We start from the raw sequence: 25,330 nt of genomic DNA on the forward strand, positions 1-25,330 counted from the left end.
AACATAAGTGAATAGTAGAAGGAAATACAAAGCATGAGCAAAACACATACAAATGAAAAATCAATGTAAAAATTAACAGCAAAATGTTACTGTAAGTGTTTCTAAACAGCAGTATGGTAGTTAAGATCTTGTTTTATTGTTTTCTTACATTTCAAGAGAAAGCACATGTGAATTTTATAACTAAGTAGAAAAAAAAAAGTAAAACAGCAGGAGACTGTCATGCTGTAGCTGAGGCACACACACACAGATACCTGCTAGTAACTTACTTGTTCTCTAACTGTTTCAATGTCTTTCCCATTGACATCTTTAGGCTGAAACTTCCAGAGCAATGACAAATCGGACAGCAAAAGTGGAACTTTCAAAGGGTTTCTAAAAGCCACTTCCACTGTAATTGGCTCTACAAAAGAAAAGCCTACATTTAATAATTTCATAATCCTGACACTGTCTCTCAACACATCTTCTGTGTTTTTTGCCTAGAGTGTCTTTTGTTACCTTATACAACTCAGTTTGGGAAGAAATGACTTATGTGTCCCTAATGTCACCTTCTTGGTACTCCAGCACCACAAGAACATTAGAGCCCCAACATTTGGCTACAAATGCAGCTCAGTACGTAGTGAGTTATCTTTGTGCCCATGGCCTCCAGTAATGTGGCAGATCATAAACTACCTGGAACTTGCTCCAAGCAGACAAAAAGTTATGAATATACAACTCAAGTATTGGGCTGGAGAGATGGCTCAGTGGTTAAGATCACTTGCTGGTCTTGCAGAGAACCCAAAAGGCAGCTCCCAACCTTCTCTAACTCCAATTCCAAGAGATCCATAATCTCCCTCTACCCTCCTCCAGGAGCACTAAGCATGCATGTGGTACATATACACATGTAGGCAAAACATTCATACACGTGAAATATTTCTAAATTCAATTATACCACCTTCCACAACTGCAAGTGGGAATCTGGAGTTATCCGAGTAACTGTTCAAGCAATACTGTGTGGGGTAGAAACTGGATGGAATTACTCCTTTATTAGCCACAGCCACAACATGCTCCTCAAGTTCTCGCCACTGCTGTGACGACTCAGAGTCATATTCTTGATCAAGACTTATATGAGTAGCTGCTTGTTTTTCCCCTTTAAAAAGAAAGCAAATTTCACATTTAAGTACCTATTCATGAACATCTGCCTCATATAAAACATTTCAAATAAGAACCATATGTATCCAGATAAATACACATACATATACATGCACTCTTGACCAATTTCTAATTCTGATTCACAAATATCTACTCATTAGTTCTAGCCTAACAGCAACTTTGCTTCTAATATTGACGTATTTTTCTCCCTGACTCAGAAATGTTATTTCCCTAACTTCCACAATTTTTACATAAGATATTTCAACACACAGAAAAATAAAACACCGCCTATAGATGAAAGTTTTGTTTTTGATTCAGCAGCTCATGTAGCTCAGGCTAGCCTTGAACAAGTTAGGTAACTTAAAGATGGTGTGAAACATATCTTTCTGTCTCTACCTCCCAAGTGCTGAAATCAAATGTATGGACTCCTGGCTTGTATCTTTGTTTTTTATTTTTTGTTTTTGAGACAAGGTTTCTCAGTGTAGCTCTGGATATCCTGGAACTCACTTAGTAGACTAGACTGGCCTCGAACTCAGAGCTCTGCCTACCTCTGCCTCCAGAGAGCTAGGATTAAAGGCACGTGCCACCACTGCACAGCTTTTTTTTTAATCTAAATATTTTATGTCTATGGGCACTTTGCATGTATGTCTGCCTGTATACCACTATGTGCCTGGTGCCCATGGAGCCAAGAAGATTTTGGAACCCCAAGAACTGGACTTACAAAAGGTTGTGAGCTGCCATATGGGCTGTGGGACTCAAGCCCAGGTCATCTGGAAGAGCAGCCAGTGCTCTTAACCACTGAGCTATTTTCTAGCCCCATTGCTTATATCTTAGCAATTTTTAAAAATTGTATTTATTTGCTTATTTGTTTGTTTATTTACGTGGGGGATGCATGCTTGGCACAAATGTGGAGGTCAGAGGACAACTTTTGGGCATCAGCTCTCCCCTCCCCCATGTGGCTATAAGGGACTGAACCCAGGTCGTCAGGCACGGGAGCAAGTACCACTCATTACCTCTTGAGCAATCATGAGAAACTCGTATTTAAAAAAAAAAAATTTAAGTCAACTTTCACCTCATCAGCCTGACTTTTATTTTATTTTTTACAAAAAGAGTACTATAACCAGTCAATGACCTCTCTGCACTCCTCCCAATCCTAATAAACCCATCACCTCTGCTGGCATCTCTTCTCTTGGAGCACCAAGTGTATCACTTTCAGGCATGTTTGCATATTTTTCCTACATGTTTTAACAAGTATACACATAAACAATGCATGGAATTGACTTCTGTATTCAAAATTAAGTTGTAAATGATTTTTTTCACTCAATATTATGTTCCATTATTCAAAATCAAACAAGTAAAATTAGCTCATTGGGGACCTATAGTATATATTCCTTATTTTTTTTTGCTATAAAGAAAAAATCATGATGTAAAGTTGAAGGAGGAGCATACTGAGTTGAACTGTCCAAGTTTTTACGATGACAAAGCTCACCACCTGACGCATCAAGAACAATAGTAAACCCAGCCTTCTGTCTAATAGAGAATGCCCTTTCAGGCCTCAACCCCTGAGGGTTGAGAAAAAAACAAAACAAAACAAAGCTTTATTTAAAAGGCATGGTGATGCAGCTTAGTTGGAGGGTGCTTGTCTAGCACATACAATACCCTAAATTTGATCCCCAGAACCACCTAAAATTAAGCATGGTGACATGTGACCTCCATCCCAGCACTTAGGAGGAGGCAAGAGGATAGACTCAAGGCCATCTTACATACAAAGTAAGTCTGAGGCTAGCCTGAATTACATGAAACTGTCTCAAAAACATCTTTTTTACTAAAAAAAAAAAAAAAACAAAACAAAAAAAAGTTCTCTGCTTCTATATATGTTTTCATAATAAAAAGGTTAAAAGGTTAAAGAACCTAACCTGGGCATGGTGGCACACAGCTATAACCTATACCAGAGACACAGGAAAAAGGCCTCCAAGCTCAAGTTCAAGGCCAGCCTGGTTTATACAGAGTTCCAGCTAGCTTGGGAACCTTGTCTCAGGACAGGAAAAAAAAAATTAAAAACTAAGTTATATACATATCTGTCACAATATGATTTTATACAAGCAAAAAACTAAAATTAGTAACTACAGTAAGGGAATGAATGTTGTATTTAGAGGTGCTTTGTATGCACCAAATCGGGTATATATAGCAAACATTAAAGATGCTTGTCAAGGTGATACAGTAATGAACACTTCCTGAGTGAGAAACGCCGCTGTAAAGAATCACAACCATTTGGTTTTTATTGTTTCTAGTTTTTGGACTGGAAAGAAAAACAATAAAGTAGTGACTATACTCTAATGACTGAACAATAGGTGAAGCATCAATTTCTAACTGGAGAAAGAACACTTCAAAGAAATAGTCATTAGGCAACTGGGCCAAGTGAGAGTTTACTAACCATCTGCTGGTCGTCTGTCATGGCCAAAGAAAACCCGTGTTGCTGAACTATTAATGTATGGTAAGGGAAGCTGTGGTAAAGGGCCATCTGGTGACAGCTGATTTACATTCTGGGAGAAATACAAAAGAAGGGAAAAATAGTTTTTCAGAAAACTACATTTTTTATGTTTCCTAATTTTTAATACACAGGTATCAAAATGTTACGCAAGAAAGTTTAGACATACAAATACTAGTTTATATGCTATATCATTGTCATAAAAGTTTACTACTGAGAACCTTACACATTATTTATTTACTCTACTTCTAGAAAACCTTCCTAGCCAGACCTGGTGGCACAGACCTATAACTAACTCCAGCTAATCAGGGACCTTGGCCTCAGAGCAAGTGTAAAGTCAGCCTGAGCAACTCAACAAGACCCTATCTCAAAACAAACAATCAAGGGCTAGGGAAAGCTCAGCAGTAGAGTGCTTCTCTATCAGGACAGGGCTCCGGAGTTAATTCTCAGTAAAACAGAGCCTTCCTGAAGAGCAATCAACCAGTTAAGTTTCTTTCTTGGGCTGCATGCATCTAGCTTCCAAATGGTTCCTTAGTGTGAATGTTGCTATTTGTTGAGTCATTATAGAATCCTATCTGCCAATTTTTAACTGGTCTGATTTTCACTTAAGTCTAAAAGAGCAGTTATGTCCTGTGAATAAGATAAAATATTCAACCTTTCACAGATCTTGAAAGGGAGGGTTTAAACATCCTAAATGTCCTATCAAAGAGTGATTTGTGGTTTGTATCCACCTAGATTACAGTACAACACTTGCTATGAATCCACACCTCATCTTTTATCAGGAAAAGAAAGGAGTACATGCATCTAAGGATAGTAGGAGGATGTATTATTTTGTAAAATCAGCTGCAATCCTGTAAAAACATGATAAAATAGGCCCAGCACACGCCCACAATCCAGCACTGGGGACATAAGAGGCTGGAGGATCAGGAGGTCAAAGTCACTCTGAGATACAGAGAATTCTAGGCTAGCCTGGACTATGAGGCCCAGCCTCAAGATAGATAGATAGATAGATAGATAGATAGATAGATAGATAGATAGATAGATAGATAGATAGATAGATAGATAGATAGATAGATAGATAGGAAGGACAGACGGACAGACGGACAGACGGACAGACGGACAGACGGACAGACAGACAGACAGACAGACAGACAGACAGACAGACAGACAGACAGACAGACAGACAGACGGGAAATCTTAAGGTATTCCTTATAAAGATTTCAAAACAGTTACAAATTAAAAGTGTGGGTGGTATTCATCTGTAATACCAGTACTTGGAAGGCTAAGAAGGGTGAAGCATCTTAGGCTGCCTAGTTAAGAATGAGACTTATCTCAAAAGAAAGGGGTTAGAGAGATGGCTGATGGCTCAGCAGCAAAGAGCACTGGCTCCTCTTCCACAGGACCAGCACCTACATGGTGGCTCACAACCATCTAAGTCTTCAGTCTCAGGCGCTCCAACACTTCTTAGGCATCAGGCACAGGCACAGATGTAATACACATTCATGTGGGCAAAACACCCAAACATATCAGATAAATAAGTAGATAGATGAATAAATAAAATTTAAATAAAGAAAAAGAGGCTTCAGGGGGAAGTGATGTAATTCTATTTTAATTACATGCATATTTTTTAAAAACCACAAAACCACATTTACTGAAACATTAAAATTTTGTTTTAAAAATTGTATATGGACCACGCAGTACAAAGCTACAACCAAGAAATCTTCCACAAATTTTTATGACAGGTAATTACATTACATACTCTCCAATAAAGGCATTTAATTATACTCTGCGGGGTTAGTAGAAAGCAAGCATTTTCCTGAAAATAGTAATTCAAAAACAATTTTAATGTTTATTCCTAAAAAGCAGTACTTACCTTATAAACATAAAGATACTCTCTGAGGAAGGCCCCTTGCTGAGCAGCAGACTGCTTGCTTTCGTTGATTAAAATGTGCCTGAAAGCAGACACAGCATTGTCCAGCTGTCTCAGAGTATAGGACTGACGCCCAATGGTGAAGTTGATGTGATCCTCTGCCAGAGACCAGCCTTTTCCTTTGTAAACTTGCATGGCTTGACAATAGCATCGCAAAGCATGCTTCTTCTGAAGGAAAATAAATGAGATATGTATTGCAATTTTAGTTTGTCTTGAACTAGAAAAAATAAATATAAACACATGCAGAGACATGCACAAGTATAAACAGGTAAGTGGCTCACCCACTAAAAGAGAATGTAATAAAGAAAATGAAACTAACAATTAGGGTGATCTCCTCACAATTACACAATTCTGTGCAGAAATGTAGGTTAGGTTTCTCAGCCAGACAGTGTGAATGAGCGGTTGTTTTTGTCTGCTCTTACACTACCTCTTACACTACCCCTTATTTCTCTGACATTAACTTGAGGAAATTGTTCACTGCTTCAAATTGTTTCTGTGAACAGTTAAGGTATAATACTTAGTTGTCAGTGTCAACCTGATTGAATCTAGAATCACCATGGAACCCCACCTCTGGGAGTGTCTGAGTGTCTCTAGAAAGCTGTAACTGAGGAGGGAAGACCCATCCTAAATACAAGGGTACCACCCTGAAAACAAAAAGACAGGGCCAGTGAGACTGACTGCTCAAGCAACAGAGGTACTTGCATGCAGGCCTAATGGTCTGAGCTCAATCCACAAGCCCCACGAAGTGACAGGAGAAACTAACTCTGACTCCAAAGAATTCTCCTTTGACCTCCAATGCCATACACTACCATGTGATCTCTCTCCCTCAGACTCTTTCCTCTCCTCCCTCTCCCTCTCTCTCACACACACACACACCAATAAATGAAAAACTAAAAATCAAAATCAAGTCACAGAAAAATAACCAAAATTTAAGCCTGTATCTGTCTAAATCCAAGTCTCATGTCTTTACCAAAATATTACCTAAAAGGAGAATTTACTTCAACTTTTAGGACTAAATATAAAAGGCTGGCAAAGGTGTTCCGGGCAAGAGTCGTCAGAAAGGCTTACCACCAAACTTGACAGCCAAAGTTTGGACCCAGAGGACTCACACTCTAGAAGGATGAGAACTATGCTGGTAAGTTGTCTGAGTCCACATATAGGCATAAAGAAATAAACATACAGAAATATAACAAGAATCTCAGCACTCAGGAGGCAGGCAGATTTCTTAGTTTGAGGCTAGCCAGAGCTACAGTGTATGAACTTGTCTCAAAAAACAACAAAATCCACAAGAATACACTTTACAAATGAAAAAATAAAAATAACCTTTTAAAAAAGATTGGTTTTACTTTAAATTATGTATGCACATGTGGGTTTGTATTCACAGGTGAGTGTACAGGCACCCTGGCATCCCAGGAAAGGGTATCAGTTCCTTTGCAGCTGGGGCTACAGACAGCTGTGAATTACCCAGTGTGGACGCTGGGGTCCCATTCAGGTCCTCTGGAAAAGCAGCAAAAGCTCCTAACTGCTGACCATCTTTCCAGCTGCAACATCTTTTAAAGGAAATATGCTTACCTGCCCTGCTTTACTAAACCGATGGCCCGCTAGGATCATGTGAAAAGCGTATTTTCTAACCATGGGGCTCTTCATGTTTATGAAGCAATGCGCAGCCTGCTCCAAAAGAAGTGCACTTCGGAGATCAGAATCCTGTGAATGTGCAAACAAAAGAATGGTTAACATCACAAAAGTGAAAGCTTCTGTTTCCTAGTACACAACATAGTCAATTGTGCAGCTTGGCATAGAAGAGAGCAGAGAGAAAAGGGCCAACCAATCTCAATTCTTTCTCCAAGCAGCACACATTCTGTTTAAAAAGACTTCCAAAAAACTTTTTGTTCTTGTTCCTTTTAATAGAAGTCAAATGGTCAATTATGACACATGCTATATAATAAATCTCTGAATAACTTCAATCCCTTCTGAGTAGTTACACTGAGAACTGAATGCAGGTATTCTAATTAAAGATAAACTAAAAACCACAAACACAGAAAAACAGTTCTATCAATCTAGTTTGTCCTGGATATTACCTGGTGACTAATAGCATATTTAATGTATACCCTTCCCCAAAGAATATAGACTAGATTATTTCTAGATTATTATGTAAGCTAATTTGACTCTATCCTCCTTAAAGAACATTTGTTTAAAGGAATCCTCAATTTTTACTGTACTATTGAAGGGCCAATGCCTGCTTTTCATTAACAAGTTCAGAAGGCTAGCCCTGCAGCAGAGAGTTCTTCACAGGCTTTGAAATCAGGAACAGAACAACTACAAGCAGTTTCCATTTGCCTGACCCTGACTGCCCAGGAGCTGTAACAACTCATCCTCACTGCAGCCCCTCCTGGGAAGCCATTGCTTCAGATCAGTGATGAAGGCTGCTGATTAAGAATCAACTTTTCCCCAACACTTTCTCTAGGTCTTCAGCCTCAAGCTGAACTTACCAAGCCCTTCCATGTGTTCTGCTGCCATATTTTGCCCAGGGATAGTTGAAAACAGAAAACATTGAATTTTAAATGCAATTGCTTCAACAAATCAGTTATATCCAACAGATCACTATTATAAACTACCTTTGCAGCAGTCTTTTTAGAGAAGCAACAGATCTGAGGAGACCATGCAGAACACACACAGCAGACAGCAGCTGTTATTACTTTAAGCCAAAACTAAATGTTCAAATGTCTGCTCTAAGAATTCACATTGAAAAGGTGGTGGAAAAAATAACAGGAATATATAATTAATAAATGGTTCTAACAAGGATGCAAATTCGTTAATTAGATAATCTTAGGGGCTTACATTTTTAGACTTCAGGAGAAGCTTCTCTAACAAAAAATTATTAAATACAGATGCACATGTGTGTGACTATGTACACAAGTGCCAGCCATGGAGGCCAGAGGCATCATTTGGCCAACATTGGTGCTGGGAACCAAACTCAAGTTCTTGGAAAGAGTGATAATGTGCTCTTAACCCCTGAGCCATACTTCCATTCCCCCATATAAATATATATATTTATTCAAAGTAACTATACAAAAAAGCAAATGTCTTTGGCATCCCATGCTACAATTCATTTCCACAGGACTGTTTCCAATTTGGTGCTGTTATCTGTTTCTCTTTCTGTGAGTGCCTATGTGCTGAACATGCATGTATGAAAAAAAACAAAAACAAACACATACATTTTATATACACGTGGAAGTATATACAATGCTTTGCATTTTGCCAAGCCATTTATATCTTTCATTTCTTCCAAATAAGCATTATAGTCTAATATGTAAATATCAACTTATAGTCACCAATTAATCATATATTGGGTTTTTTGCTACTACCAAAAGAAGATTAAATATAATTTCTGTGTGCACATGTGCACATGTATATGAGCATGTGTGTGTGTGTATGTGTGTGCTGGGAACTGAACCAAGGCAAGTGTTCTATATTGAGCTACAATACCTGCTCTTACTTCTTGAGACAAGATCTCACTAAGTAGCTTAAGGCTGATCTAGAACTCTGGATAGACCCAGCTGATCTCAAACCCACAGACCTCCTGCCTCTTGTCATAAAAACAATTATCAAATTATGAAATTCTTAGTAATTAAATACTTTTATTACATAAAATTCTGGAAGTAGAAATAAGACATTAATGAAAATTATGCCTATATCTCAAAGTCTAATCACTGCAGACAAATCATTACCAAAAACATACTATAAATATATATCTTCATCAATGGAGACTAAGAATTCAGGTTTTTGGAGCCAGACAGATGGCTCAACAGTTAACGAGTGTGTACTGCTCTTACAAGAACTCTAAGTACAGTTCCCAGCATCCATGTCAGGAAGTTCACAATCACATCTAACTCAAGCTCCAATGAAACCCAACAGTTCTGGCCTCTGGGCATGCATGCACACGATTTCATTCATACACTTACTCATTCAACTGCAAAACTTGTATAGGTACCAATCCTGGATATCCTATGTAAGGGATGTTCTTTAGAAATCTGTAATGGTTTTTAAGTGACTCAACGTGCAGTCCAGTTGAGAACTCACATAATAAACTTAGCATTCTCAAATTTAATACCGTAAGACTAAGCAATTCAAGAAGGATCTTAAGTTCATATCATGAATTAAGCTAAAACAAAATTAGACACAGACAATTAGCTTCAAACATACTATCACTCTCAAGTCTTTACTATCAAGTTAGTTTTGCAAGTTAAAAAAAAAACTGCCACCAATACTTGACAACCAGAGTTTTTCCCCAAAAAAGTCATTTAAAGGTAGAAACAATGATTCTACTAACTTATCCTATGACTTCCTAATAAATGCCATGGCATGTGTACGGAACACACACAAAAATAGCAGAATAAAAAATTCAATTAAAAGTTACTGCTCAGAAATATATATGGGGGGGGGTTGGAAACATAGTTTAGGAGGACAGCACTTGCTTGGCATTTGTGAGGCCCTGATTTCAATGCCAAACACTGAGGGGAGGAGGAGGAAAAGGAGGAGGAGAAAAGCCTGACAGATCACTGCAAATTCATAATTCTGGGAAAATATTACTGGAACCTGCTGCTACCTGTGCCCTAAAGCAATAAATGACAAATCATCCATTTTGAGAAAGTTAAAAACAATTAACAAGGTTAAATATAATAAGAATGTGCTCTGAAGTAATTTTATTCATTTATGTGGGTAGAAAGACAAACATATTTAAACAAGGTTTAAAAAAACAAAAACAAGGAAATACTATACTAACTCCTGGATCATAAATTCTTTGTACACTCACTGATCTCCTTAGGTTGAAAAACATAGCATAGCATTCAAATTTAAGATCAGATTAGCTACTAAAATAGAGTCTGGATTCAACACTAGCAAACAGCTCATGCCTGACACACCACAGCCTCATATATTTGAGGCACTTTCCAGAAGGATTAGGAGGGTTAGGAGGTACAACACTGTTGGAGGTTTGGGCTGGGAGTGGGCTTGGAGGTTTCAAAAAGCTTACAGGAGGCCCAGAATTTCTTTCTCTCTCTACCTAAGGAGCAGGATGTAGCTCTCAGCTATTGCTCCAGCCCCTGCCCACATGCCACTATGCCCCCTGCCACGATAATGGACTAACTGAACCTCTGAAACTGTAAGCAAGCCCCAAATAAATGCTTTCCTTTCTAAGAATTGCTTTGGTCACAAAGTCTCTTTACAGCCACAGAACAGTAACTAAGAATACCAGTTCATGCTTGTTGGTCAGTGTATGGCATGTACCAATTACTAAACACTTTAAATATCACACATGACACTAATATCTCAGACAAATCTTTTTAAAGGCGTTTATCCAGCTTTACAAACATTTGTAAACCTCAGTGTTAGGTATCAGGGATAAAAGTGTAAAAGATGGGCTGTGGAGATAGCTCTGTAGTTAAAAACATGGAAGAGAACTGCTTTTTCAGAGGACCTAGGTTTGATTCCCAGCACCCACATCAGGCAGCTGAGCTGCCTGTACCATATAGATCTGAAACCCCCTTCTGGCCTCTGTGAGAGCACTGAACTCACATGAACATTATTACACACACACGAGAGAGAGAGAGAGAGAGGGAGAGAGGAGAGAGAGAGGGGGAGGGAGGGAGGGGGAGGGAGAGAGGGAGAGAGGGAGAGGGAGAGGGAGAGAGAGAGAGAGAGAGAGAGAGAGAGAGAGAGAGAGAGAGAGAGAGAGAGAGAGAGAGAGAGAGAGAGAGAGAGAGAGAGAATCTTTTAAAAAAGTAAAAGCTAAGAGGGTATGGTGGCATGCCTCTGTATTTCAGCACTCAGAAGGCTGAAGAAGAGGAATGAGTTCAAGGATAGCATGGACTATAGAGTGAGATAGCTCAGATCAGCTTGGAATACACACTACTGGCTCAAAAAAAAAAAAAAAAGCACAAGGCTGCCCTCATGTAGGTAACAAATCAAACATAATTCCTAGTATAATTGATGCCAAGCTTTGCAGCAGTGTATGAGACAGTAGCAGGGTAGGGAACTAGAAAGGCCCATGTGGAGGACATGACCAACAAGCAAAGCAAGCAGGAGTAGTGGGGAAACCATGAAGGCAGCAGAGCCGAGTGAAAGGGCTCAGCAGGTAAAGACACCTGCCACAAGCCTGGCCGCCTAAGTTGGATCCGTCAAACTCATAAAATACATAAACTTTAAAACATAATGTTCAATAAGTAAGTACAAATTACAAAAGAGATACTAGCTGAGTATGGTATTCATGACTAAAATCCCAGTACTTACAAAGCAGAGGCAGGGAAATTGCTAGGAATGAACTACAAAAACTGTCTCAAAACACCTTAGATGAAGTTAACAAATAACTAGTGGTGCTTTAACCCTAAAAAAGAGAGCCTCTCCTTGTTTTGTGTTTTGCACAGCACCTCTTTACACACTAATGAAATCAAGCAAGTCCAGTACCTCACTTGTCAACCGTATTAGAAGGGCTGCAGCCTCTGAGTATTTGCTTTGACTTTTTAAAATTTCGGCACTAAGTAACACACATCTTTCAGCCAACACCATATTCCTAAACAAAAACAGACAAGGAAAGATAGTCAGCATCACAGTAATTCTTTAGCACATCCAAGTTACCATGCATTCCAAGAGTCCACTAGATGATTCTGAGTAAGAAGTTTGTCCTGACATTGCTTGCAGAGCTTCATTCCCCCTTCCCCCTTTCCAGACTTTTTTTTTTTTTTTTTTTTTTTTTTTTGGTTTTTGGAGACAGGGTTTCTCTGTATTGTTTCGGAGGCTGTCCTGGAACTCGCTCTGTAGACCAGGCTGGTCTCAAACTCACAGAGATTCGCCTGCCTCTGCCTCCCGAGTGCTGGGACTAAAGGAGTACGTCACCACCGCCCAGCTCTAGCCCTTTTTGGATACATGTCAAAGTCCTAGCATGCTTGCTCTGAACTCCACATTCTCACTTTCTCTAAGAATCCATCTTATGCTCACCCAACCCCCCATCTACACAGCTGCCTGTCAATCTCCACAGTTGAACCTGCCTGCTCTCTTGGATCCTAACTCAAAAGGCAAGGCTATCTCTTCCTCGTCTCCTTCCATTACTTCCCAGTCTGCCTCCCCTGGTGTTGTCCCCAAATTCTAAAAACATGACTAATATTTAAGAAAGTCTGTCATTTTCTACCTAATAAAAAGACTTTAAAAAAAAAGCAATCCTCAACCTTTATTCCCTTTAGAGGTACTGAGGTCAAACTGGGAGCCTGGCAAATGATACGCCACAACCCCAGTCCAGCACATTTTTTCATCATACAGTTCTAAAGCAAGAACACAATACAAGGCTGAACACAGTAGCGTACACCTATAATCCTAACACTTGGGAGACTGAGACAGGAGAATGCTGGGGAGTTCAAGATTATCTGAGACTCTGAGACTTTGTCTCAAAGAAGGAGATAAGGTGCCTACAAAGGTGCCATCTTCCTTTTGGTACAGATATCTACAGCACTAACTGTATGGTATTATCAGCATACCTTACAGTTCATATATAACCTGTACCAATTATATAGAGTGTACATTTAAAGGTATATTCTCAGAACATAAACGTGAAAACAAGTCATATGTAGCATTTTGTTTGTCAGTATCCTTTGTATTGTGCCAAAGGAAATGTTTTAGAAAAAACAACTGCAATAAAGTAATTTTCGTAGACAAGAAAGGGGAGAGTCCAGTGAGATAATGCAGTGGGTAAAGGTGCCTGGAACCAAGTCTGATGACTTAAGTTTGTTCTAACAGACTCCCATCAAGTCGTCCTTGGCCTCCATATGCATGCCATGGCATGCCCATACCAAAACACTCAGACACACATGAAATAAATAAAAATGTTGCGGGGGAGAGGGGGGAGGTGTTTAATTGTTCGCAAAAAGTACTGTAGGCTAGACATGACACCACATGTGAAGGAAGGCAGAGGTAGGTTATCTCTGTGAATGGGAGACCAGCTTGGTCTACATGGTGAGTTCCAGGCTAGCCTGGGCTATACAGTGAGACCCTATCTTTTAAAAGAAAAAGTAATAGCAGGTCCCAAAGCTTACACATGTGGTCCTAGCACTCCAGAAGTGCAAACAGAAGGTAAGGAATTTAAGATCATCCTTGGCTACATAGCAAGTTCAAGCCAGTCTAGAATAAATAAGACCCATATCCCTTCAAAACAAACAAACGCTTTGATGATCTATCACACTTTCCACAAATTACATATTCAATCAGGTATTCCTAAATACCTAAGTCTTACTTAATGAACACAAAAGATAAACTCCTAATGTTCACTACTCATATAAGACTCGGTTCTTCAATTTTATGAATTTCTAAATGTTTAGATAAATTACATTTTATTTGCATATATTTTATATTTATTGTGTGTATGTGCATGTGGGGGCCCAAATGCACTTGTCATTACAGCATTCACGTGGAAGTCAGGACAACTCTCAAGAGTCAATTCTCTTCTTCTGTCATGTGGGTCCCAGGATCAACTCAAGCTCTCAGGCCTAGCAAGAACCATCTTTACCTACTGATATCTTGCCAGCCTTGTGAATGCTGTTCCAATGTAAACACTGCCACTACTATTACCTCTACATGAACACCAGAGCTCAAAATGACCTCCTCTACAACACAGACATCAGGCATGCAACTCAGCACGTCAAGTTCTGGGTTCAATCCAGCACCATTAAAAAAAGTCTAATTAATTTACCAAAACCAGCTTTTATAATGATGAATACCTACTCAAATTAGCAATAATTTTCATTTACTACTACATAAACCTTAATTCTATTTTAAAAAGAATAAATGACAGTTAAAGCTTCTAATATCAATTTATCTCTAACCCTTTCTATATATCCCCCCAATGCTTTTCAAATACACAAAGTGACCTTTACAGGCAAAACTATTGAGGAAACTTATTACTATAACTCATTATTCTAGAAATGTCCCCATGGCTATAAAACCTAGCCACCCTGCATGAAAAGTCTACCTATCAAATAAACTAGGAGCTTCCTTCTGATGATTTCTGGCCCATTTAATTTCCTTATAAGAATTCTAATAGTACTCACTACTTCTCATTTTTTCCTGAGTCTATATTACATGACTCTTCATGCTTCTGCCTAATTAACAAGCAAAGTTCAAAATGGCTAATTTCCATCTTAACAGTAGGTAAGATCAAAAATGTCCTACAACAAAAATGATCCCCAATGTAGCACAGAACCTTAATGCTACAAATGTCACCTTATCATCCCAAATGCAATGCAGCTAGGAACTGAATGAAGGTAACAAGCACTATTTTCACTTCAACCTGTCTCTGTCTCTGACTAAATTAACTTTGAGAAGCTAAGCCATGAAAAACTACTACTTATAAATACAAACTCTGTCCCAAAATAGGCAAAAGATAAATAATATGGTCACCTACTTGCAGATATCTCTGTAGGTCTGAATTGCTGTGTCCATGTAATGAGCAGGGTATGGCCTAGGAGCTCCTGGCTGAAGAAAGGCTGACACTGCTGCCATTTCCTAAACGGGAGGGGGGGGGGACAAAAACAAAAAATCACTACTTCAGGAGAAACATTCTCAAATGTAACACTAGGTAAACTTAAATACTGAAGGTATTTAAGGTCTCGGAGTATATATGCATAAACTTCACAGTTTAATGCAGACTCAAAACACATAACTATTTATTTTGACTTAAAATTCTGGTCTTTGCAGAGTGTAATGGCCTACATTTTTAATCCCAGCCTTTGGGAGACAAAGGCAGGCTGATCTCTATTAAGTTTGAGGCTAGCCTGGTCTAGGTTAGGCAGACTAAACAAAGACACTGTTTTAAAAAAAAAAAAAAAAAGGAGGAAGGGGAGGAAGGAGGAGGAGAAGACAGACATATTAATGATTTAAAGGTATATCCTGACATATCCATAACAAAGGTGAATCCTGAAAAATTTGTTGTGGGGTGATTCTGTTGTGCAGATATCAGCATATACTTATGCTGTTACAACTTATACTGTTAGTAGGTGATAATTTTTTCAGTAATAATTTTTATAAGAACACAATCATATATTCAATCTGTTGTTACGCACACACTCACACACTGCACTATGTGGCTGTACAATTTTCCTATTTTTACCTACATTTGATAAATATTATATTTAAACTTGCTAAGCAAAGGTAGCAGTTATATGAGAGATGAGTTCAGTGCTGGAAAATAAGGTGTATTTATCGTAACATTACACATTCCTAACTGAAAATACCCATAGTTTATAAAAGCTATTGTAAAAGTAATACACCTTAGAGGAACAGATTTGGAACACTCCTCTTGAAGCCTACTCATCTGAGTAATCAAAGCACAAACAAAACCATGAATCAGTAACTTCGAATGTGACCTTATAGCTTGCTGGGCGGCTTAGCATGGCTGGAGGATACAATCTAAATAGCAAACACTTCTTCCTGGCGAGATTGGGATGAAGAGGAACTCCTAACATGAGGGTGAGAGAGGAAGAGAAGCCTGCCTTGAGCCCAGAACTGTACAAAGGGAAGGAAGGGGGGAGACAATCAGTTTTAACTTCCTAAAGTACATCAAAGGCTTGGGGAACACTGCATAGACCATGCAGTAGGCCCTGGGCTTGATACTCAACAACACAAAATAAACAAACAAACAGTACCAACCAAGGCGCCAGCTGCATAAAGCATTGCTTGATCATTAAGAAAATCCTTCTTTGCAGTGTGATAGCAACTGTAAGCCAAATCATAATGCTGCACCAAAAAGCACAAGTCAGCCATTTTCCTTATCTGAAGCTCAGGTGCTTCTGGTGGATACCTAGAACATAAATATATAATTTATGGTCCATCACAGTTAAAAAAAAACTGTTCAACTACCCAGAACATGAGAGAATTTGATCTGTTGTGCAAAAATTCTGTCAAGGAACAATGGCAATTCTCAAAACTATTTGAAGTCCAAAAGTTAACATGTTTAACTTATAGCCCCAGAAGCTTCTCAACTGTAGACAAGCATTTGCCTAAGGAACAAGTTATGAAGTAAATAAATGCTTAACACCAAGTGACTTATTTATGTACAACTCAGAGAAAAAAATCCTAACAGACTCATGTCAGTTTTCATTAAAGCAAGATTTTGTAAGAAACAGAATTTGCAAGATACAGTCCTTGTCTTAGAACAGCAGCAGGAGGCCAGCATAGTGGCTCACCAACACTTGGGAGCCTGAAGCAGGAGAGCTCCAAGCTGAAGGCCAAATGGGGCAATTCAGTGAGACACTGCCTTTAAAAAATACCAAGTATTTCAGACAAAAAGGGCTAGTACTGAAGACCTAATCTAACTTCATCTTACAAATAAACAGGTCCAAAGTAAAATGACATTCTGAGTTATTTTAAGAGTTTTCTATGTTTTTGCTTATCTCTACTCTAGCCTTGAGCTGTTGACAGGTTTACATTATCAACCATGAATTCACTCTCAGTGCAGGACATGTCCAACCTAAATATAATTGGTTACCCTGGTAACATTCATGCTTCTATGAGACCAGTGGGTACATGTAGCCTAGCACGTGGGTACTGTGACATTCAGCATCCTCTGCTGAGTAAGACCACTGATGCATTTTTCCCTAGTAGACTTCTTAACACCTTCTAGCACTAGTAAAGCTTACCAACCACCAGGGAAGAAACTGTCCTGGTCAGTTCCAGTTTACTTTCTCAGTGTTATGGAATCAAATTACATGGAGTCTTTAGCAATAGGGTCTAAGTTCCAGTGAGCAACTAAAGTAATGGGGAGAGCTTGTGGTGTTTTGGGCCGGAAGAGTTTATTTTCCAGTGTCCAATAAGCCAGCCATGGTAATCCCAGTGCTTAGAAAAATGAAATAGGATTATTACAAATCCCAAGTGAGTCTTGGCTCAGAGTGAGAATCCATCTCAAAAAATAACTCGATTTAGAAGTCCAATTAAAGGGGCTGGAGAGATGACACAGCAGTTAAGAGCACTGATTGCTATTCCAAGGGACCCGGGATTCAATTCCCAGCATCTGAATAGCCACTCACAACTGCCTGTAACTCCAGTTCCAGGGGACCTGACACCCTCACATAGACATACATACAGGTAAACCACAAACGCATATAAAAATACTTTTTAAAAGTCCAATTAGAGTTGTTTTTCAAATTAGAATTTAGTGTCTTTCTTAGATGTCATTAAGTTTTCACCAACATGAAAATAAAAAACTAAAGAGACAATCACTGTTTTTGTAGTCAAACACAAGACAAAGTTAAATGCAGTAGAATTAAATATAGTGATATTTTACTTACAACAATCCAGGCGTATTTTTCAGCTCATTAATGCTCTTTTCTGGAACTTTACTGCCACTAAACCATTTCTTAGTGGCAGAAAACAGAGATCGACTCAAACCTTTCCTTGATATTAGCTAGAAAAAAAAACATTTAGACATATTGACAAATATAAAAACTTGGAAGTATTTTCTACAAACAAACAAAAAGTTTTACTAGCAAGTAAATAATTATTTTAGTAACACTAATTTAAAAAATGTCTAACGTCTGAAGAAATGGCTCAGCAAATATGAGTACTTATTTTTCTTGTAGAGGACTTGATAAATAGGTCTTAAAAAATAATTTGTCCGATAAATTGAAATGAATAAGGGTTATCTAGTGTTAAACAGAACTTCATCACTATACTAACTTCAGTTCGTTTTTACAGCTCATTGTAAAACAAAAAACAAAAATTAAATACAAAACTTTCAATAAAGTCTTAAATTCACTGATTTAAAGATTAATAATCCCAAAAATTTAAGTCTTACCTGATCATTTAACTGTCGAATTGTTTTCTCTATATGTGGCAAAAGGCCACGGAATGTAAACTCTTGTATGAACTGCCGAATTCTGTCATGGTCAGTAAGTGTTAAACAAGCACCACGAATCACTCCAGTACTCGCTTTCTTTGTCTCGTGTACTGAAGCAGACTTTGCACGATCTGAGCCATCCGTATTGTTAGGAGGGTCGCCGCATTGGTCTAATTGAAGTGGATGAACTCTGAAGTTATTTGGTAAACCATCTACTGAAAAACAAATCTCTCTTTTATTTTCAAAAGCTACACTAAACATAACAAAACTACCACACCACTAAAGGAAAAGATGACAAAACCCTTCTCTCTGTGTGTATCTGAGACAATACACTGCTAACATTTTTCCATTTTAAATTAAAGGTTTGAACTGCAGAGACAGTTCAGGGAAGGCTACCTGACAATTGACTTTGATTCCTGGAATCCACACATGAACAAAAAGAACAGACTCCCTGCAAGTTGTTCACTGACCTCCACATACATGGCACTGCGTGTGCAAGCAGACAGACAGACAGACACACACACACACACACACACACGTAAGTAGGTGCAATAAAAATTTTTAATTAAATTAATGTCTGAGTTAATAACTTGCCTCCATACAAGTTTAAGAATCCACACAGGTCAGTTTTAAATGCTAGAGTAAATTACCTTATTTTTAGAGAGCAAGCAAGGTCTTATTGAGAAACAAGAGTAATAGCTCCTGAAGCAGGGAGGGTTCTGCTTAGAAACAGGCTGTCTTATATCACAGCAGCTTCACATAGTGGCACATGTCTACAACCCCAGTACTTGGAAATATGAGACAAACGGATCTCAGGTTCCGTTTTGCACACAGTGAGTTCCAGGCCAGTCTGGGCTATCCAGTAACACCAACAAAACAAAAATTTGGAGCCATCATTACCAAAACTACAACTTAAAATAAAGGAATATGGTCCTAAAAATTATATGAATTTGGGAGATTGTGCTGCATATTATATTTCCTTGGCTTTTTAAAAGAGAAAGCTGATAGCATTTTTCCCTTTTTAATGTGATATTAATATTCTGATTGACCCAGGCATAACCATTTTTAAAATTTTTTATTTATTTGTGTATACATGAAGCTCATGGAGGCCAACAGAGGGTATTAGGTTCCCAAAGAGCTAGAGGTACAGGCAGTTGTGAGTGGTCTGGATGGGCACTGAGATCTACTTAGCTCAGGGTCCTCTGGAAGATCAATAACCACTGAGCCCTTGCTCTAACCCTCATGATCCACTTTTTAACACAGATTTAAATGTAAACAACAACAGCCAGAACTCAAAGGACTGCATAAAATCAGAAGAAACAAACTTCAGAGCCAAGTGTGCTGGCTCATGCCTATCTCCCAGCACCTGGAAAACAGCGAATTCTAAGTTCAAGGACAGTTTATGCTATACAGAGAGACACCTTAAATTCTAGCTACTTAGGAAGCCGGGAAAAGAAGATCCCAATTGAAAGCATAGTCAATAACTTAGTCAAGACCCTATCTTCAAATTTAAAACAGGAGAGGCAGGCTGGAGAGACAGCTCAGTATTTAGCAGCACATACTGCTCTCGCAGAGGACCAGAGTTCAGTTCCCAGCACCCACACCAGGCAGCTCACATATGTAACTCTAGCTCTGGGTGGATCTCATGCCTATGACCTCCTCTGGCACCAGCATTCACAGACACATCCCACACATAAACACATATATACATAATTTAAAATAAATCTTTAAAACAAATTTTAAAGAAAAGGGGCTGGAGCTGGAGATATGTCAGAGATAGAGTATTTAACTAGCATCTGCAAAGCCCTAAACTCAATCACTAGTACTAAAAGGGGTTGGTAGTAGAAATTTCCCCATCTCTTATCTGTGAAGGCTAGAGTGCTTTAGTAACAATAAATACTTAAAGTCAAAAGAGAACTTAGAGAAAGCATAACAAGACCTTTGACTTCGTTATCTAGTCCATCCAATGAGAGCAAGTTACTATCAGAATTCTTATTGGAGGTCATAATACAGGGGCCATCTTCATATGATTCCTAGCAAAATAAAATACAAAAGCATTAGCAACATAATTAATCATGTTTAAATATTACCAAATACGCTAATGCCTATGATTCTTCTGCTGAATATGGCTTCATGTACTTGCTGAAGCAATACTCTTATGGCCCTCTAATTTCAGCATATCGTATCATCATAATATCCATAATGTTGTATTTTAATTCCTTTTCATACTCAATTAACTATGCTAATACTTCTGCATTCAAATGACCAGTATCTCAAATGTATCTTAATATTCATGCCCAGAGGTACTTATATAGTCACATAAATATACCCATGCATCCTAAAAAAATAACGGCAAAGGAAAGTCTACCAGAGTCAGGCAAGAGGGGAAAAGAAAACAACTTCAAAATCTCCCAGGTCATAGACAAAATGCCAGGAGTAGATTCTGAATATACTGAAAGGCTGTGAGAAATACCCAACACGGTGTTCCATTCTAGAAAGGCACTGGAGTCTCGGTCTATCCCTGAACCGTACACTATTTCATGAGACCAGTAAAAATAAAGTATTATTATTCTGAGTACCAGAACTTAATAGCAACAGACACAGCTGGGTAGGAAACTCTGAAAAGCACCCCCCAGACAGGCTTGAGAAAGTAGGCATACTAGCCTGGAGTACCAAAAGTTGCCCACACTCAGCACTGAGGGGCTCCCTGAGCAGAAGCAATGGGAAGAGCAGCAGCAGTTGTCCTCAACTGTCATATGGTGACCTTTAATGACTCCCAAACTCTGGCCTCCTAAGACTAAATTATAGATACTCTGATACCTCCACCTTCTGTTAAAAGTTTTCAAACTGAAAAATCAGATTGGCATTTCCTTCTACAACCTTAGACAACTTACTATGAACTGAAGTTTTCAGTACTACCTTTATTTTGAGCATGGCCCTGGAAAAAAAAATGACCATAAAAAAAAAAAAGACCATAAAAAAAAAGCTGTTTTACATCCCGCTGGTTTGGTTCTTTTATGTCTGAAAATCTCCCCTCAACATAATCTGAAAGACAGCCAGCTCTATTCCAATACTAAAATGAATAAATGGGCTAGAGAAACGGCTCACTGTTTAAGAGTACTCACTGCTCTTACAGAGAACCCGGCTCAGTTCCCAACACCCACATAAAGTGGCTCTTAACCACCTGCAGCTGCAGTCAGTTCCAGGGTTTTCAATGCCTGCAGAATTCACGTTTATACATAAACTCAATACAACAATAAATCTTAAAAGTGAGTAAGTAAAATATTAGATACTATGTCTAGATTAAAAATTTTACATGACAGAAAAATAAAATCTTAACCAACGTTTCTATTAGATCAATAATTACATAAACTATGAAAGTGACTTTTAAATATCTCTGAAGGAGCAAATAAAGTAGTGTAGTTATACAAAATATATTTTCCATTTATTGAAAAAATCCCTTTTTTAAAAAAGTCAAATCTTTACTAACCAAATAAACAAAACAAGGTGCCACTGACTCTACCAAGTAGCACACAATGTTACTTAATATTGTGAAAGAAATACACTTTGCAACTATTCACTTCAACAAATAACACTTAACTTAGTTAGAATTCTAAGAAAGTAACAAAGAAGGAAGAAACAACACTTCAAAAATTCAAGAAAGGAAGACCAAATGACAGGAGCAAAACCCACCCACTTGGAAGACACGAGCTCTAAAGTGGCCAAAGAACAGCATGGTGGAACAATAGGAAGACAGCCCCAGCCAGGGATGATAAAAGAACAGACTGCCAGCCTTCTAGTTAAAACGGGGAGGGGAGGGATGAGGCAGAGTCTCACTATGTAGACCAGGCTGGCCTTGAACTCATAGAAATTCACCTGCCTCTGCTGATAGTGCTAAGCTTTAGAACCTTTAAGAGGACAAACAGCATTTGCAGCAGTTTTTGCTTCCTATATGTAGATGAAAAGCGATCTCTATGCTTTCTGACTGCCAGGCCAACCCCAGGCCCCTGCTCCCACACCTTCTCCACCATGATGGACTTCCTTTTTCAGGAAACGTAAGGTAAAATAAACCCTTTCCTCATGGTGTTTATCCCAGCAACGGAAAGTAACTGATACAGTATACAATTCACTTTTCAAAAACATTAACACCTAATGCTGTTACATACCTGAATGTGCTATACTTGATTAAAAGCCAGCTTGTGAACCACTTTATTTAACAGCTCACAATTGACAAATCAAAACTAGTCATATTAATGTTTGTATTAGTTAGCCACTAAGCAAGGCAGGTAGGTGCCTTTGGGGGCAGGCTCCTATGTCAATGTACCTTCAAAGTACCTTTTCCTTTAATTTCAGCTAAAACGTCATGGTGCAAGCTAAGTATGGCCAGGCATTTCTGTCTGTCACTTTAACCTTTTACATATGTGCTCCAAGAGTGAGTTGAACGTGACCAACATTGCATCTATCTGTTCTTTAAATTATGACCATAAATGAGCTTAAGAGGAACACAACAGAAAAAGCTTAGGAATGGGCCCTGAATTAAATCCTCATGCTTCTTTGATCGAGGGTGGCATTGCTTTGGAAATGACTCCCATTTGCCTTGTCTGCTGCATGTAAGACATCTTTCTCCCCCTCTTGTATGTTTTGGCTGTGCCTGTTTTGGCTTTGCAAACCCACAATGCTCAGTTACAAAACTAATAAATAAAAACTCCTAGACCCATGGAAGTGCATGTTGAAAATGTCAACACTTTTGTGAAGCTGAGGCAGGATGATTAAGAAATCAGGACAGACAGCCTGGGCGACATAACAAGTTCACGGTCTGACTGTACTGCATGTCAAAGAAAAAGAAAACAAAAGCTAACCAGGCATAGTGGGCACACACCTTTAATCCTAGCATTCTACATACAGGCAGAGACAGGTGGATCTCTAGGAGTTTGAGGCCAGTCCCTACATAACAAGTTCCAGGCCAGTCAGGTAAACATAGTAAGACCTTGTCTCCACTCACCCCTCAAAAAGTAAAAGTCTACAATCGTATTGTTATGATATGAACTAAAATACAACTTTTGTGGTTTGGTTCAGTTTTTCAGATGTACCTGGTTTTGAATACTACTTTTCTGGAGATACTGACTCCAAGGATCTGGTATCTGTTCATCTGATGCTCGATTGGGTGCTCGAGAATTAATTTTAAGCAAATAGCAACCCTGAGTTCCATATTTCTGTTTCATTTCTTCATAAATTGATTCAGCTCTAAAGAAAAGAGAAAAAATTTGAAATAATCTTAGACTTTAGACAGAATTTAGCAGACTACAGACAACAGCTCTTAAATTTTTTTTATTTACTTCTCTTTATATGTTTTTGCATTTATTTCTGTAGAGAGGGAACAGACACATAGCACACTGCATATGTGGACATCAGAGGACAACTCCCAGAAGCTGGTTCTAGAGACTGAGCTCAGGTCATCAACCTTCGCAGCAAATACCTTTATCCACTGAGACATCTGGTGAGTCCAGATAATAGATTTCACTTTACTTAGATTTTGTTTAAATGTGTGTAATCCTGCATGGACTTGATGTACATTTCCTACATGCAAGAGCTCAAGGAAGCTAGAAGAAGGTTCCCTGGGGCTGAATTACAGGCAACTTCAAGCTGTCACGTGGGTGCTGGGACCTGGATCTGAGGCATCATCTGCAAGAGTGGCAAGTGCTCTTACCCTGAGCTTCCCTCAGCCCCAGCATCAGACATCTCAAATCATCAAGAATAGTACCCCAAAAAGGCAAAACGGAAAATTAGAGATGATTAACTTTTTTTTAACTCTCATGATCCCCATCAAAACTTTTCTTCACGATAGTCATAATCTGCAATTCTGAGGGCCAAACTTGTCTGGAGGAACTACAGACATCAAAACTAGTTTCTTCACCATCTGGGAGCCTTCCACACTAGCTACTATGGAGACTGCCCATTTTCAGAGCTACTTCAAACATACAGATTAGCAGCTTTTTGTCAACTGTGGGAACTCATCCACAGAAAGCACAGTTTGAGAGTATCTTTTAAAACCATTTATTAAGAAATGAAAAGTATAATATCAAAAAAGTATATAGGATCGGGAAGAAAAGGAAAGAATTATAGCAAGGCAGATGAAGCCTTACTTACTGTCCATTCCACCCTCTGTTCTTACAGAACTTAGAGAAGCTGAGCCTTGAGTTACTCCTCAGACAAACAAATGAAAATAAAAACCTTTCCATAGTTTGAAATAAACTTGTCATCTTTAGCTACATGTCAAATTTGAGGCCAGCTTAGGCTACACAAAATATGTTTAAAGAAAGAAAAACTATTAAACATGCTAGCTGTTGGTGGGGAAAAATGAAATGTGACAACTTAAGAAAATAGTACAACTGTGAGAAATTAAATTCTAGTCACATTAGGTTCAATCTGCTTGTTCATAATTTATTTCTTTCAAGGCTGAATATTGAACCCAGGGTCTTAAAAAAAAAAAGATGAACTATCACTGTCTAGTCTCAAGTCTAGTTAAAATAGGTATTTTTCAGTTAATTGGCTATCTTGGGAAAGAAGGACACCTGGAAAATCTGAAGGCTCAAATAACAACCCAGCAAACTACAAAAATCACACACTATCCTATTAAGGCTAGATTAATAAAAGTTACAGAACAATGTATATAAATACAGAAATATGCTTATATATACATACTCTTAAGTACCACAAATCAAACTCCTGTTTACTTTATAAATAATACTGTTAAAAACCTAAGAACTGAGTTATTGAGCTGGCTTGTGAATAAATGTGCATGCTATTAAGTTTGAAGACCTGAAATCTGAGTTCTATCCCCTAGACCCACATGGTAGGAAGAGAACCGACCCCTGCAAGGTGCTGTCTGGCCCTGCCTGCAGGCTGTGATGTA

At 38.5% G+C, this 25,330-nt stretch overlaps 1 protein-coding gene across 6 annotated transcripts in view; it reads right to left on the minus strand.

Moving 5' to 3' along the window:
* Trappc8 (trafficking protein particle complex subunit 8) overlaps nucleotides 1-25,330 on the minus strand; it is a 76,555-nt gene that overhangs the window by 24,816 nt on the left and 26,409 nt on the right. For 2 of the 6 annotated variants that reach the window (XM_040757882.1, XM_040757879.1), the window contains 12 exons: nucleotides 23,508-23,661; nucleotides 20,357-20,450; nucleotides 18,376-18,587; nucleotides 17,870-17,985; nucleotides 16,233-16,383; nucleotides 14,989-15,089; nucleotides 12,006-12,111; nucleotides 7,116-7,247; nucleotides 5,487-5,711; nucleotides 3,560-3,668; nucleotides 929-1,123; nucleotides 267-397 (listed from right to left, as the gene is read on the minus strand). In XM_040757882.1, the coding sequence (XP_040613816.1) occupies nucleotides 267-397; nucleotides 929-1,123; nucleotides 3,560-3,668; nucleotides 5,487-5,711; nucleotides 7,116-7,247; nucleotides 12,006-12,111; nucleotides 14,989-15,089; nucleotides 16,233-16,383; nucleotides 17,870-17,985; nucleotides 18,376-18,587; nucleotides 20,357-20,450; nucleotides 23,508-23,661 (1,726 nt within the window). Of the gene's footprint in view, nucleotides 1-266; nucleotides 398-928; nucleotides 1,124-3,559; nucleotides 3,669-5,486; nucleotides 5,712-7,115; nucleotides 7,248-12,005; nucleotides 12,112-14,988; nucleotides 15,090-16,232; nucleotides 16,384-17,869; nucleotides 17,986-18,375; nucleotides 18,633-20,356; nucleotides 20,451-23,507; nucleotides 23,662-25,330 lie in introns of all 6 variants that reach the window. The other 4 variants (XM_040757881.1, XM_040757878.1, XM_040757880.1 and 1 more) reach the window with 2 other exon arrangements.

This window comes from Mesocricetus auratus, unplaced genomic scaffold (genome assembly GCF_017639785.1).
Source record: "Mesocricetus auratus isolate SY011 unplaced genomic scaffold, BCM_Maur_2.0 Super-Scaffold_100015, whole genome shotgun sequence".
Classification (NCBI taxonomy): Eukaryota; Metazoa; Chordata; class Mammalia; order Rodentia; family Cricetidae; genus Mesocricetus; species Mesocricetus auratus.